At 33.1% G+C, this 15,153-nt stretch overlaps 4 protein-coding genes across 5 annotated transcripts; 2 read left to right on the top strand and 2 right to left on the bottom strand.

The window, feature by feature from the left end:
• The first annotated feature begins 570 nt into the window (after nt 1–570).
• LOC119634302 (probable tRNA(His) guanylyltransferase) lies at nt 571–1,683 on the top strand. The gene is made up of 2 exons (XM_038028359.1): nt 571–932; nt 989–1,683. Exons 1-2 carry the CDS (start codon nt 707–709, stop codon nt 1,681–1,683), a joined length of 921 nt encoding a protein of 306 aa, XP_037884287.1. The 5' UTR covers nt 571–706.
• Nucleotides 1,684–2,369: 686 nt separating this feature from the next.
• On the bottom strand, nt 2,370–3,428 carry LOC119640255 (protein Dr1). Its single transcript, XM_038038150.1, has one exon. It carries the CDS (start codon nt 3,232–3,234, stop codon nt 2,689–2,691), a length of 546 nt encoding a protein of 181 aa, XP_037894078.1. The 5' UTR covers nt 3,235–3,428; the 3' UTR covers nt 2,370–2,688.
• A 597-nt stretch (nt 3,429–4,025) lies between these two features.
• Nucleotides 4,026–5,257, top strand: LOC119636018 (ATP synthase subunit gamma, mitochondrial). 2 transcript variants are annotated; one of them, XM_038031092.1, is made up of 2 exons: nt 4,026–4,104; nt 4,187–5,257. In XM_038031092.1, the coding sequence occupies exon 2, from the start codon at nt 4,221–4,223 to the stop codon at nt 5,115–5,117; it is 897 nt and encodes a 298-aa protein (XP_037887020.1). In that variant the 5' UTR covers nt 4,026–4,104; nt 4,187–4,220; the 3' UTR covers nt 5,118–5,257. The 2 variants fall into 2 exon arrangements, with proteins under 2 accessions (XP_037887020.1, XP_037887028.1); XM_038031100.1 differs by having other exon boundaries at nt 4,089–4,104; nt 4,166–5,257.
• A 2,415-nt stretch (nt 5,258–7,672) lies between these two features.
• Nucleotides 7,673–10,222, bottom strand: LOC119636307 (surfeit locus protein 4 homolog). Its single transcript, XM_038031613.1, has 5 exons — nt 9,923–10,222; nt 8,531–8,794; nt 8,242–8,472; nt 7,978–8,157; nt 7,673–7,904 (listed from the first exon to the last, which is right to left on the bottom strand). The coding sequence occupies exons 1-5, from the start codon at nt 9,971–9,973 to the stop codon at nt 7,818–7,820; spliced, it is 813 nt and encodes a 270-aa protein (XP_037887541.1). The 5' UTR covers nt 9,974–10,222; the 3' UTR covers nt 7,673–7,817.
• Between the last annotated feature and the right edge of the window lie 4,931 nt (nt 10,223–15,153).

Genomic DNA, 15,153 nt, shown 5'->3' with positions numbered 1-15,153 from the left:
ATGCTCAGGCGTAATACTTCCTCGTCGTACCAAGCCTTTACTATTATAGCGCGGCGAATCGTTTATTCTCCCTGATTTGCTAAACACCTTTGAAGAAGAATAAGAATTAAAATAAATTGATCCGAATTTCTCTTTTCATCCAATGATTTCAAGTGTGGACCGCGTGCAGCACGAAAATTACAATCACGGAAGCGTAAATAATTTTATTGCTCGTAATAGGCTATGCAAGCATAAAGCATAAAAAAATTGACACGATAAAGAAGCAAAACAAGATAGCGATTACATATTTATGTTTTGAAACTCTATTAATTTTTTTTTTGTTTTAGATTTTAATACTTACCAGGATCACTAAATAAGTTTAAAAATAAAAAAGAAAAAACAACTAATAACAAAACTTTGAAATTGAATTAAAAATTGTACACAATTGTGGTAAGTCCTAAGCGCAATGAATGCGTTTGCGTTGTGCATCACGCATCATACTCTGAATGTAAAAATGAAATTTGATCCTCATGTTTGCATGCAATTAAACATATGTTTACATTACCACGCTGGAGTAAAAATCATATAAAAATATATTTTGCATAATGGACGATGTAAACACATTCCTTGGTCTAAACGCTTAAACTAACGCAGCATGAATAATTTACGCATTATTTTGCATACATTTTCTTTTCTTGCTTAAAATTGTTATTATCGTCTTTTGTAAATGAAGCTAGCATTAAAATTTTTACCAATTATAAAACCTATTTCATTTCAATTGCGAAATATTAGGACAGTGGGGGCAATGGCTTGTAGTCGTTATGAATATGTGAAAAACTATGAAGTGAAAGATGTTCTTTTGCCTAATGTTTGGATTATAATTAGAGTAGATGGTAAAGGCTTCCATAAATTCTCTAAGGAGCATGATTTTGAAAAACCAAATGATGAAAGAGGCAAGAATGAATAGTTTGATTTAAACAAAAATCTAAATTAATTTAATCCGTTACAGCTCTTAACCTTATGACAAATGCGGCGCAAACAGTTATGGAGAAATTTAATGATATAATTTTAAGCTACGGCCAAAGTGATGAATACTCTTTTGTTTTTCGCAAAGAGACTAACGTATACAATAGGCGCTCCTCTAAATTATTGTCTTATGTGACAAGTTTATTCACGTCGTGCTATGTAATGTATTGGCCGCAATGGATGGGGAACAAAAAGTTAACGTATCCACCTTCTTTTGATGGTCGTGTAGTCCTATACCCTTCTGATCAAAATCTCCGCGATTACTTAAGTTGGCGGCAAGCTGATGTCCATATAAATAATTTATATAATACGGCTTTTTGGAATTTAGTGCAAAAAAAAGGTCTTACAAATAAGGAGGCTGAAGCAAAGCTAAGGGGAACATATGCTGCCTACAAAAATGAGTTATTATTTTCGGAATTTGGTATTAACTACAATAATTTGCCAGGCATGTTCAGGAAAGGCACAATTTTGCTAAGGAAACAAGTAAATCGCACAAAACATGACATCTCCAAACAGTTAATTGTGCCCTTGCATGAAGACATGATAAGCGACATATTTTGGAAAAAGCACAGTGAATTGCTAGCTCATAAATATTCGCCTGGATTGTATACGCAAACAGACGATGACGTCGTTTCAGAATCATTCATAAGACATGTAGAAAAAGTTTCATTAGAATAATTTAAAATAATGATGAATGTTGCTAGTGCTCAATGTGTTTTTTTTAGTCTAAGAATTCAATTCATTAGTCTAAAATTAAAATAATAATAATAATAATAATAAAATAATGATTTATGATAAGAATTCCTTCCAAAATTCCTTCTCCTTTTTGGGCACGGTTCCCCCATAATATGTGTTACGTTTATTCCTAAGTCTGAAGTAAAAATCAAATAAATTCCAGGGACAAAACGTCCTGAAGAATTTGAGTGTTGAGAAATCACAACCGCGCCTTTACAAAGTAGCGAAAATAATCTCAAGGCATTCCTCACGTTCATTCTATATAGTTAAGAGTAAGTAAGCTTGATTACATCGTATTACTGCCTTTTCTGACATTAATAAAGGATACGAATCGGGAACGATATTTTCAGGATTATAATATAAGCTTTACTTATTGTATGGATTCCGCCCGCACTTAGTGCTTAAGAGTTCACATATTGAACATATATAAGAGTGGAAAAATATATGAGATTACTCAGAAATGCGATTACCCTGTTTTGGGGAAGTGCAAACCAAGTAAAATTAAATAAATGATGTCAATAAATAAAATACCGTTCCTTAACTTCATCTCATTTTTGTGTATAAAAGAATATTTATTCAATAAAAAAGTAATTACATACTAACTTAATTTTAAGGACTGACATGAACCATTATTAAAACTTTTGAAACTGTAAATCAAACGATTGAAACACATTCACTTTAAGTTGTGTATGCATATACATATATATAAAATCGTCAGTACGGATAAACTTTCGGTATTGAAAAAGTGTTCGGATCTACATTTTATATCTTATTCATACAATTAGCTAGTGTAGTTAACTATTATTAATAGACGCAGTGCTTCTTTGGAGGATGTTATGAATTTTCGGCATTATATATAATGGATTGTCTGGTTCACATCAACTTTCCATAATTTCGTTTTTTTTTAATAAATAAGAAGGTTAATCTTTAGTTCCTTAGTCAAGACACTTAATAATCATCATCATCATCATCATCGTCTTCTACAGCTTGTTTCATTTGTTTTTGTAGCAGTTCAGCGTTCTGTTGTACGGCGCTTGCTTGTATATTCATCCATTGCTGTTGCTCTTCTCTGGCTTGCTCTTCACGCGCTTTAGCAAACAATTCTTGCTGTTGGCGTAGTAGTTCCTCTTCCGGGATACCTAAATTCTCCAGACGGGTACTTTGCCGTCGACGTTTCGCTGCCACTTCTTTGCAATCATTTAAAACGGCTTCAGCTTCTTGTTTATAGTCACGAAAACCTAGTCGATCCAAAGCTTCTAGAACATGCTCAGCGTTTATTGTCTTTTTGTTACGCATGTTGCAAACCTCGTTGGCTTCCGAGCTGATTAAATGTATAAATTCCGAACAACAATTAAGCAACAACTCTCGACTTTCATTTGCTACTCTAACCGATGGTACAAGTTCCTTTATTATTTTGTTAATGCTTGCCCGAGGTAATGTCAATTCATCATCTTCCGTTGGCGGAGGACATAATTCATCTTGAGGACTGCCCATCGCTTGAATTTATGAATTATCGCAAATAAAATTTGATGGTCTCGCGAACTAATTAAAAATAAACAGTAATGATGTTGCCAATGATAACAATCGTTCTCCAATTTTGTCATATAACTATTTCTGATAGGAATGTACTAAAATAATTGTGCACTATGAAAATGTTGCATTTTTGCTGAAAAGTTGTTCGGATGCCGTAAAATTTATAGTGTAGGATGTTCAATAAGAACATATTACAAACAAAATGGTATCTGTATTCAGCTATTACGTTATGCTGCTAAGTTTTCGAAAACAGTTGGGAATTGTTGAACCTAGTTCTTGTTACATATTTGTTGTGAGAGTTGTTTAACTTTCGAAAGTGAAATCATTTCGTCGCCGAACTTCGCAACGAAGTGTTGATCGCTTATTTGAGCGTATTTTCGAGGTGAATTGTTAAAAAGCTTATATTGGATCGGTCATCGTTTTCGAATAAATTAACAATGTACTGACAGAATATCGCTTAACGCAATTTATTTAACGCATTTAATTATTGTTCATTTGATTTTAAATTTTGCATTTTATATATTATATTTTTAATTATATTTTATATATATATACTATTATTATGTATTATTTATATATCTGAAGTCACTGATAGATGAATTTTAAAATAAATCGTAGCAAAAAAAAAAACAATTGTTAATCTAGAAATATTATTTTTCGTAACTTTGCGCAAATTAACTTAGATTTGTATTCAGAGCAATAGCATCACTTCTCTCTTTCTCTCTTCTTATTGTCTTTCCTTTATCAAAGTTAATATAAATATGTGTTGGCAATACTGTGTTCACTTACATAAGAGGAATTTGGTCTCTTCAGTCGTTTCGTAAAAAACTGGTAAATTTTTCATATTGGCTTTTGCATAATCGAAAAATTTAATTTAGCGAAAAAATTAAAGTTCATGTTATTCCATTTATAGCCAATTGCCCGGAACAATTAAATCATTTAGCAGCATGATGATGCAACGAGTTACAGCCTTTCTTGCTCCAATGGCTGTTGAAGCCACTTTACAAATCCAACAACAACGGGGTATGGCCACATTGAAGGCGATCTCCATTCGACTTAAATCAGTTAAAAATATTCAAAAAATTACGCAATCCATGAAAATGGTATCAGCTGCCAAATATTCACGTGCTGAACGTGAATTGAAAGCTGCTCGTCCTTATGGAGTGGGAGCTCAGCAATTCTTTGAGAAGACCGATATTAAGGCTGATGAGAAAGAAGAACCAAAAAAACTCTTAATTGGAATAACTTCGGACCGTGGCTTATGCGGTGCTGTGCACACTGGTGTGGCTCGTTTCATCCGCGGCGAACTGGGTAAAGACGAAACAAATACCAAGGTTTTCTGCGTGGGCGACAAGTCGCGTTCCATTTTGGCACGACTTTATGGCAAAAATATTTTAATGGTAGCTAATGAGGTCGGTCGTTTGCCTCCTACCTTTTTGGATGCTTCACGTATTGCCCATGAAGTGCTAAAATGCGGTTATGACTATACCGAAGGACAGATTGTTTATAATCGGTTTAAATCTGTAGTCTCTTATCAGTGCACTTCTTTGCCCATCTATGGTGCTCCAACGGTTGAGAAATCTGACAAGTTAGTACTTTACGATTCACTAGATTCCGAAGTGATTAAAAGTTACTTGGAGTTCTCATTGGCTTCGCTCATATTCTATACCATGAAAGAGGGCGCTTGTTCCGAGCAATCTTCCCGTATGACTGCCATGGACAACGCATCTAAGAATGCCGGTGAAATGATTGAGAAATTGACGCTGACATTCAACCGTACCAGACAAGCTGTCATTACACGTGAATTGATTGAAATCATTTCCGGTGCTGCTGCCCTGGATTAAATTAATTGAAGTCTTTAAACTTCGGACAGCAAGTTTTTTGCGATTTTCTAATACGAAAAAGTTTTAATAAGTTGCTATTATTGTATTACTCGATAGAAAACCAACCACACTGCAATAATAAAATCCAATATAAAATTTAAGGAGAAAAAATGTTCTTGGTCAGAAAATTATAATAAAAAGGTAAACAATTAATCGTAATCAGAATACTCGTCAAAAAATTATTTTCCATCACCTATGCACAATAATAAGCTTTTTGATCAAACGAACATGAACACGACAACATAGGCCTCTACGATACATCTGGAAAATATTATTACTGAAGAAATCCACTGAAGGACATAAAATATCTAAATTTGTAACTAGAAGACAATTTGAGATATTGTCCTTTGGACTAAGCTCCTGCACTTCAAGACACGTTGCGACTTTTTTAACTGTTTGAATTACCTTTTCATTTGACCTATTATTAAAGTTTACAAATAAAAATCATTGAGTGTGGGTCGATTATCACACCACATCTACTCAATTCTTATTCAACAATTTGACGGCCGCTTAAGACGCATGAGAAAGTAATGTCCAATAACATTAACCCAACTTGCTTAAATGGGTACATTAATATTTCCACATTTTATATATGCTATTAAAAATATCAACCCTATGTTCCTAAATTTTCCTGTTTATCTTCAAATACAAACTAAATTGAACAGGTAAAGATACTACAGTGGGCTGCTGCTCACCATTAAAGCCTACAGATATTCATATAACGACCTGTCTTGACAAGGCTGAAAAAGTGGTCCGATCTTAACCATTTAATGATTGCGTTGGTCATTGGTCCAAACAGGTTAGTATATTAAATTTCATCAAAATATATTAAAAATTTGCGACCTGCAGATTGAACACAAGCAAACAAAACGGACAGACAAGCTTAGATTAATTCACAATCACTTTCTCAATGGCTTTCTGGATTGATCGATATAATAATGAAAGGTGGGTCTATCCCCTTTGTCCTTCTAGGTGTTGCATACATCCGTAAAAACTTTACATTCTCTTGAATTACAATTTGTGTAGGCTATAAAAAAAAAAAGTTTTTACAAAATTAAAAAAAAACGTTCGGTATCTAAGATGGGTGCTTAACGTATGCCCGTAAAATGTCCCTTCATTCCTTGCACTTCTGTTACATTTTAAGCCGAGAAGAGTCCAATGTCGTTTCAAAACGTTTAGTTAACTGAGAATTTGAAAAGAAAGTAAACGAACTAATAATTTAAAATAAAAATCATTCGTAAACATTCAATACATACTGGAGATCCGCTAGTAACGAAAATGTGAGTGACAGACAAGAAGATAGGGTCCAAAGATGTTTTAACGGCAAAAGTGTTAGAGAGTGAGGTTAAAATTAATCGGTTCAAAAATTTTTTTTTTAAGAAAACAACCGTGTAGAAGGTTGATGTTGGACGTATACATACACATATACATATATACATAAAATTAATATTTGTAAGATTTTCGGATATCAATAAAATCTTGTCTTCGTAAAACAATTGCAATATGTCAGCAAACACTAAAAGGACTACTCTTGCAGTCTGTATCGGAAAAAATGTTACAATTGAAGGAACGCCTTTTTGGGCTGCTAGAGCGGTTGCCCAATTCGAATATTCGCATTCGAAACGACTAAATTCTACGAATGTCTCAAAAGTGTCTGTAGAACAACAAAACAACGTCGATAGTTTTTTTTTATTTTCTTTTTACGTAAATAGAGCCGATAGTTAGAGCTTCTAGTACTCGTCCAATTTTGATCCAAGAATTTACTTCTTTAGAATAAATACATTACTAATAATCATTATTACAACAGTAGATGGTTAATTATTCATTAAAAAATAATAAAAAAAAAATGTTGAGATCATTCAGATGGTTATCCTATGGAAACATACATCGCGTATTATCTAATGTATTTGGATATTGCAGAATTGGGAAAAGAAACAGGTCAAGAAACGCTGATTGAGTTAAGCCACTTTGCCAAAATTAAATAGCTCTCAAGTCCTGCATTAGAAACCCATCAAGTATATTTTGAAAGATGAAGACAATGATGAACCTGGCGAAATGGGTAGACATTACGATTTATAAAATAGGATGATATATTTTTTCGGTGAGCAGGCTTCTATTGTGAGCAGGCTTCTATTGTGCTCAATGGTATAGTAATGGAAGGGGTGAAGAGAATACTGCCGTTGTACACAAGCGCATTGCTATAAGCTGTTTTTCGCAGAAGCGGGATATCTGCGCACAACTTATGGCATATTAGACATATTGTGTTCGTAAAAAGTCGCCTAGCGCCGCATAGCTTGCAGAGCAGTCGACGAGGGGAAATACTTTATATACCTGACCGACGTGGCGTTTACGGCGAATTTGAATTAAATTATCATTTTACAAGATGTTGTGTTTTGTGGTTACGGGTTTTGCTATTTTTATTATTTCTTTGTAAAAATTATTTTACCATTTTTTACATGTTGTTTTTCTCTTTTTTTTTTAATATATTCTTGTTTTTTATAAAAAAATTATTCTTTTTATTTTTTTCTTTCTTTTTCTACTAAATTTAAGTCGACACGAAACAAAAATATTACAAAATAAAAAAAATTGGAGTGGTTTTTGTGGCTGTGCTTACGCATGGAGTCGAAAATGAAACGTCTTAATTAGTTAACAATTCAATATCTACCATTTTTTCTTATGCTCATCCATGGATACTCCGCCGGGGCCCAATGATACTATCATTAGCAGCCCACCAATAACAGAAAGAGTCTAAAAGAAGTCCAAGTTTTATATTTTTGTAATTTAATTTATATTTTGAAAAGAAATTTAATTAATATATTACCTGGAAGAAATCGTATTTCAGAAAATCTCTAAGCGGCTTATAAGCAGGAATAGTCCACCACGCATTATGGTATAAATTTAAAATAGTCAAAAGAGCAACGAGTATAAGGGCAGATAATTTAGTTTTGTAACCAATCGTAACTAATACCATTAAAATTGAACCAAGGATATCTTGAAGAATCTAAAATGTTAAAGAAAAATAAAGAGAAAGAAAGGGGATTAGAAATATTTTTTAAGCTTTACATCAATAAAGAAAAGTTTTTACTTGTAGGAAGCTCAATTCGAAACGAATCAATGTTATAAACATAAATGCAAGTAAAATACGTCCGGCTAGCTGCATAACATTTTTGGGTTTATTATCGCCCAGTGAAGGTACTCCCGCAAAAAGACTGCGTCCTTCAACTCTAGATTCGGCCAATACAAGCAGCAGAGCACCAATTAAGGCCAGATTGCGTAAAAGAAATTGTATATCCCACAATATTGAATAAGCAATTGTCTAAATTATTGAGCAAAAATTAATTTTAATTAATATTTACACCTGTTTCATTATTCACCTGTAGTACAACAATGAAGAACAAAATCCCAACAGCTATGTCAACCTTATACCTAGCAATGACCATTGCACAGCCTCCCAGTTGCCCGATTAAATTTACTAGAACAAATATTGTTGCCAAAAATTTACCACAGCCCCAGCTCATATCCATATATTCTCGCTGTTCATTCCACTGAAAGTACATACGTAAGCCATCCTCAAAAAAAGTGGCTATCAGGCATAAGCGTGCAACTGTTGGCAATATGTTTTTGCCTCGCCGAATTACCTATAAGAAAGAATTATTAACATTGCAAGTGTCAAGAGCAGAACATGATCATTTGGTAAATAGCAATAGCGGCCAAATTTAACAACTACCAATTATATACTTACGAATATACAGTCGCAAGGACCTAATGATAGTGATAGAAATTATTATTTTTTGTTTTTTTTTTTTTGCGAAAAAGATATTGAATTCATTCGCTCATTGATTCGAAACTACTAGTTGTTTCGGTGTCTGCTATATATTCAGTTAGTGTAAGCAAACGATAACAAGAAAATTGATAGTCTAAACGTCATTCGAAGCTACTGATTGCTTTCGTTCAATCTTCACCTCTTTCTGTCACTAACATGTTTATGAGAGAAAAGGAATTGGTATTAAGAGAAAATAATCAATCATAAAGCTAGAAGCCTCAAAAGAATGGCGTATTTAGGCAATCGTACGTACTCTTTGCTCATATATATACATATATAACGATTCCAAAAATTACATTTCTCACAGGCTAGAAGCCGGCATATCGGTTTTCTAGTCATTCTAGGCTGACGCTCAAAATCCCTTATAGAGTATCATATATATTTTGAACATATCTTAGCCGACTTTCTACGTTACCGTAGTCTACATTCGCAAACATTTTCGCCATATATCGGCTTTGACATCAGGCAACAGTAAAGTCTTTGAATAATAGGTAGCGTATTTCTTAAAAACATGCAAGAGAATGTATTCTCCTTGCTAAGGAATTTACATTCTATTGCATGTAACGTATGTGAAAAATAATTCATAATCACTTTGCTAAGATCGTAAACGGCGATGTGTAGCAATAGCTTAATTAAAGTAAAGAATAAACTTAAATAAGAGATAGCTGAGCCCGTTTAACACGTTGACAAAAATTTTCACAAGCTGTTAGTTGAGATCTTCGCCCCACTATGCCCTTCCCGGCGAACAACTTTCTCTTAAAATAAGGAAAAAGAGAAAATTTGCTAGCTATCTTTTTCACTTCTTAGACACACTTTCGCCGCATAATGAGGATAATGATTGGTCGAAGCTAAATTTTTCTATTGAATATTATATTATTAATAAACTAAACCTATGTTGGTTTTAAAATTTTTATGTAAATATTCACTTTTTGGAATTACCTACCTGATCGGCAACGTCTTCAGTTTTCGCAATATATTCATTCGGAATATTCATTTTAATTGTTTTTAGGTCTCTGTTCTACTCTTTTATTATAGATAGGTATGTGTATGTTTTTTATGCTGACTTTTTTCTGGGTTAAACGAATATATTTGTGGATGTGTTTTCTATTCCGTCTACAGTTATAAGAAAAATATATTGAAACTATTTATGTGTTCTCACTTTAATTTTTTATAGTTTTATTAAATATATTCTTTAAAAAAAGATCTACAAAAAAAAAGGAAAAGACGAAGAAGCCCCGTCCACGTAAACACGAGAAGACAAGACAAGTATTGAGGACAGTGATGCCAACCTATTGTTTTTCGTACATGATTTGTGCTTTTTTATAAACTAATATTTTATTATATATATTAAATTACGAACTGGTTGCACTTGCGATATAGTTTATATTTTATTGAGAAGAAAGTGCTTTCAGTCAATTATAGGTGGAGACAGAAAAATAATTCCTTTCGTATGTGTTTTACAAACTAATATATTTTTGTTAAAAAAAAAAAACAGCAACAATAGCTATTTAACTATATACTTCACTTAGGAACGCAGAAGTCTTGATTTTAAACGAACACACATTCTTCAGAATTATTTTGTTAAATAAACTTGTTTTTATTATTAATTCCATATCTTTTCATCTTCTTTCTACGGTTCTTTGTGTTTTCTTTTTAATAAGCCCAAGCGTACAACTCTTTACTAATTGTGGACTTAAAATGGAGTCATGCATTTAAATTTTATCGCAAATAACCGCATAAGCTATATACAAAATTTATCATTAATCTGGCTTTTAGTTTTCCTATACGCTCTGCGACTAATTCATGTTAATGCTCTTTGAAGCAGCTGTGCATTTTGTTTGCTTCCTTAGTTTCGAAACCGACAGCGTAAAATAAGATCATTTTTTACTTAAAGGGGCAAAAATATATCTTACAAATACCAATTTTGTTAATCTCACTTTCATTTTAAATAATTCCCTGTACTTCATAGACTAAATCTCGAAAATGATGGCTTTTTTTCTCAAAAAAGTTGAAAATTTCCCAATTATCTGAAATGCGCCAGTTTCCCTTCAGTTTCATTGAAATTAGTTTTGTTTCGATTCCATCGTGTTTACTTTCTTTTTCTTTTGTAATTTAGCAAATTCGTCGGTAGATTCAACGATTTATTTTTAAAATTTTCTTTTTCTTATTCAAAAAACTGAAATTGAAATTTTTCACAACAAAAACCGCTAACTAAACTGTTTTCTGTTTTTTTTTTTTCAGTTCAAATTTCGTGTTTACTTTGCTTTGTGTATTGAATAACAAGGTAACCAACGTATGTGAAACTTAATTTTTTACTGTGGTCTCTAGGATAAGAAACTCTGTTAAATCGGCAAAGCAGTGGCAGAAACTCTGTTAAAGCGGCAAGGCAGTGTAAGAAGCTGTGTTAAAATGGCAAAGCAGTGCTGAGTTTTGCTTCCATAATTTACTCTCTAGATTGCCGTTCACTTTGGAACATCCTTTGGCATTTGGGAGTATCATTTTCTAAATATTATCATATACTAAATAATTAGATCGCCCCTATACATTTTCTTTCTTTCAAATATGTTCATATAAACGTGGAAGGACGATGATACTAAAGATTACTGATTAATTTTATATATATATACAGTTATGAACTAATGTGTGATTAAAAGTGTTTTTTATTTTTAAAAAATCACGCTTTCACTGTTCTTTTAAAATTTACTTTAGCCAGGCAATGTAGCTACGTGTCCAACTGTTCAATCGCAATTATCGTATTTGTGCTTTACTTATGTAAAGAAATTCGATTTGATTAATGGCCCATTATTGCTGATCAGATAACAACATCTTCTTTGCGTACTCCAAAGAAGTATTACAACTGAAATGAACGGTTGGATTTTGCTGAATTAAATGGTGATCATCAGTGATAAGCTTTACACGTTCAACATGTGATACTTATTTACAGAAAAATGGACAAGCATGCATCGTAGTATGGGGAGCTACTTATTGATTTTATATATACAATCATTTTATCTTCTGTCGCACATTCACATAGAATATGACGGGACGTCGCACTTGTTCATTAGCAGAATCTGCATGAATCGGTGTCGGATATACCCATGTTTTTTCAGATCATACCCAAGGGAATTATGATCCATGTAGAAGCCCATAACTAAACGTAGTTTGGTTCTTCTTAGTTCCAACAGTTTATATGCCTTACCGGAGGTGTTTTGAATCTTTTTGCCTGCCGTTGTCCGGCACATTGCTTTCAATGGCAATCTGATTTTTTCTGTACCCATTGCGAAATCATCCTTTTAATATGATGTTTTGGAAAGCCACAGAAAGAAAGCTTCAGAACCTATCATGGTTCCTCGGGCTCTCCTGTTGGCCAGACCGTCCCCTCTTTTGATGCCCTCAACACCCCAATAGCTACGCACGAACATTAGGTGCATATCATTGCGCTTGCCTAGCCCATTCATTGTTTGAAGACACCCCACGCCCACGTGATTGTATAGTAAAGATGCAATTTTAAGGAGATTTGAATGATCTTAGCATAATTGCAAGGCAGATAAAACGGATTCACTCTTTAGAGAGTAGTAGTAGTAGTAGTAGTAGTAGTAGTAGTAGTAGTAGTAGACGTGGCCGTTTTGCATCCATTAGTAGAAATGAGTGAAAAGTGCTTCAATTTGCTGTTAACAAAATGTCTGCCGGAATGTAGGCCGGAAATGAATTTTGAACAAAATATTGTTTATCTCTGCTCTTAAAACACTGTAATTATTGAGTTCGTAAAGTCCTTAGGCGAGGGTAGGGAGTACATAGGGATAGCATGGGGAAGAATGATGCATATATGCCTAAATATATGCATTCAGTATGCCCAACGATAGGATCAAAAAGAAATTGAAAAACTTTTAATAGTAGAATGCAATAATTAAAACGAAAGAATGTTTCGCTTATCAAAACGACGAATGACTTCATAAAATCATCAAAAGTAAAAACAAAAAACACGTAATAAAATACGTTGTTCACATACTTTTGCACCCTTTGTTTCTTGAATAGCGTTTTAATTAAATTTTTATTATGTTTTAAATTAGGAATAGGAGTCTGAAATAAATAATTTATTGGTTATGTTATTGTTTAGTGTTGTTGGTGCTTATTATTAGAGAGAAATTTTTATAGAAATTGCTTTTGAAAATTTACAGTTAGGAGTCAATCAAATGCTTTGATAATAACATTTTATAAAATTTAGAAAGTTTGACAGGCTAAGTCTTCGCAGTATAGTGGCAACTGAAAGAATTTTATATAAACAGTTACTACAAATCCGCATAGCTGTGTAAATAGTGCTAAAATGAAATGAATTTAGAACCTTACGAACAGACAATGATCAAATACATGCCAGCATTTAACATACATAGCGACAAGTTATCTATTTTCAATACAAAAAAATTCGCATACTATAACATATGCCATAGCGTGAGAGTGGAATTTAATTCCAAAATGTTATAATTGTACAAACACGGAGTTTTTTTTATATAAGTATCCTTTCGCAATGCACCCTGACGGTAGTAAAGACCTTAATTTTAAGACTCAATTTATTGCTCCTGTAGTAGATTTCTGATATTGTAGCCGTGATTTCGGATATGAAAGACAGACAGAGGCATACAATGCAAAATTCACTTATCGAAGGCATTTGTGATAATATTTAATTCTAGAAAAAAAAAAAAAAAAAAAAATTATATTTATATATCGTTGTGATTGGCAAGAGCATAAAAAAAGTTTATTAAAGCAGCATCATGCCTTGCTTTACAGTGCTCCGAAATCCATTGTATTAGTACGATGCACATCTGCATTCAAGTCATCTATCAACTTTATTAAGGTTCAAGTAAAGTGCTTAGTGGTCCCGTTGAATTTTTTTTTTTTTTTTTGTACAACACTGCGAATTTTCGATTGTTGATTTGGTTATTACAGTGTCAGGCATCGAATTTGAATCCTTCGGATATATGCCGGAGGTCCAGGGACGGGCTAAAATTGTGACTGTCGCGAAATGAATTCTTAAATTTCATGTACAATGCAATTTGATTCGTTTCGAAGTGTTCAAAGACTTTCGGGAGAGCAGGAAGAAACAAAATGCAGTATTCTTCCTAATCGTTGTTTTCCAGTCGCGCCGGGGAAATGCACAAGTTATGCTTGTATGATTCAGGACATGAGTCAATAAGAAAATCACGCTTAGGAGAGCCAAAGATTAAGTTTGCAAAATTTGGACCATTTATGTCATTATTGGGATGCTGCGCTATGTGAGATTTAAACTTGTATTATATTAGGTTGGATTTTGGGTTCGCTTACCCATCAACATGCAAAGGAATTTTTGGGAATTATAATCTTTTGCCGTATAACGACTTTTCAGAATAGGGCGTTATATGGGTATTGGCCGAAGAAGTGAACCGATCCGGAACATTTTCAGTAGCGTTCGTCCTTGGGTGAAAACACATCACTTTACCAAATTTCATAAGAATATCTCAAAAATTACGACATCTACCTTAAACACAAATTTATATGGACAGACATCAGACGGAGAGACGGATAGATAGGCTTCGATCAATTCAGATTATGACTCTGAATCGATCGGTATAATAAAAGATGAGCCTATCTTAAGCCCTTCTGCGTCTTACATACGACCGCAGTAGACCCTATACCACAAATGGTGTAGGGTATATAGAGTTACGAATTTTGTAAATTTGTTTGTTTTTTGTACTTTCTCGTTAGGTTGCGTTCTCACATTATATTCTTTTAAAATTTTTGTTAAATTTGAAATGCTTTTCAAACGTGTAAAAAAAGAGATCAACGTGAAATGAATAATTTTATGTAAAGACAGGGATACATGTTCATATCTTAAAAAAAAAAAAAAAAAAAAAAAAAAATAATTGCCTCTCCTTACTCGCCTCTGCTCAGTTATTCAATTCCGCCGTAAGTGAACAGTTGTAAACAGTTGTTTGAAGTGTATACGCGTATAAAAAGCGGTTTAACTTCGTTTGTTGTATTTTCAAAGTTTATTAATTTTATGTTTCTTTGCAACGGTCGTACCTGAATTCACAAATTCAATCTCAATATGTATGCATTTTGGAAAGTTAGTCGTGTAGTGAATAAATGAAAAATTAAAAAAAAAACAAAAAAAAAAAAAAAAAAAAAAAAAAAAAAAAA

This window comes from Glossina fuscipes, unplaced genomic scaffold (genome assembly GCF_014805625.2).
Source record: "Glossina fuscipes isolate IAEA_lab_2018 unplaced genomic scaffold, Yale_Gfus_2 0, whole genome shotgun sequence".
In the NCBI taxonomy this organism is placed as follows: domain Eukaryota; kingdom Metazoa; phylum Arthropoda; class Insecta; order Diptera; family Glossinidae; genus Glossina; species Glossina fuscipes.
Note: the sequence above shows the minus strand (reverse complement) of the source record. Positions and strands in the feature narration are given on the sequence as shown.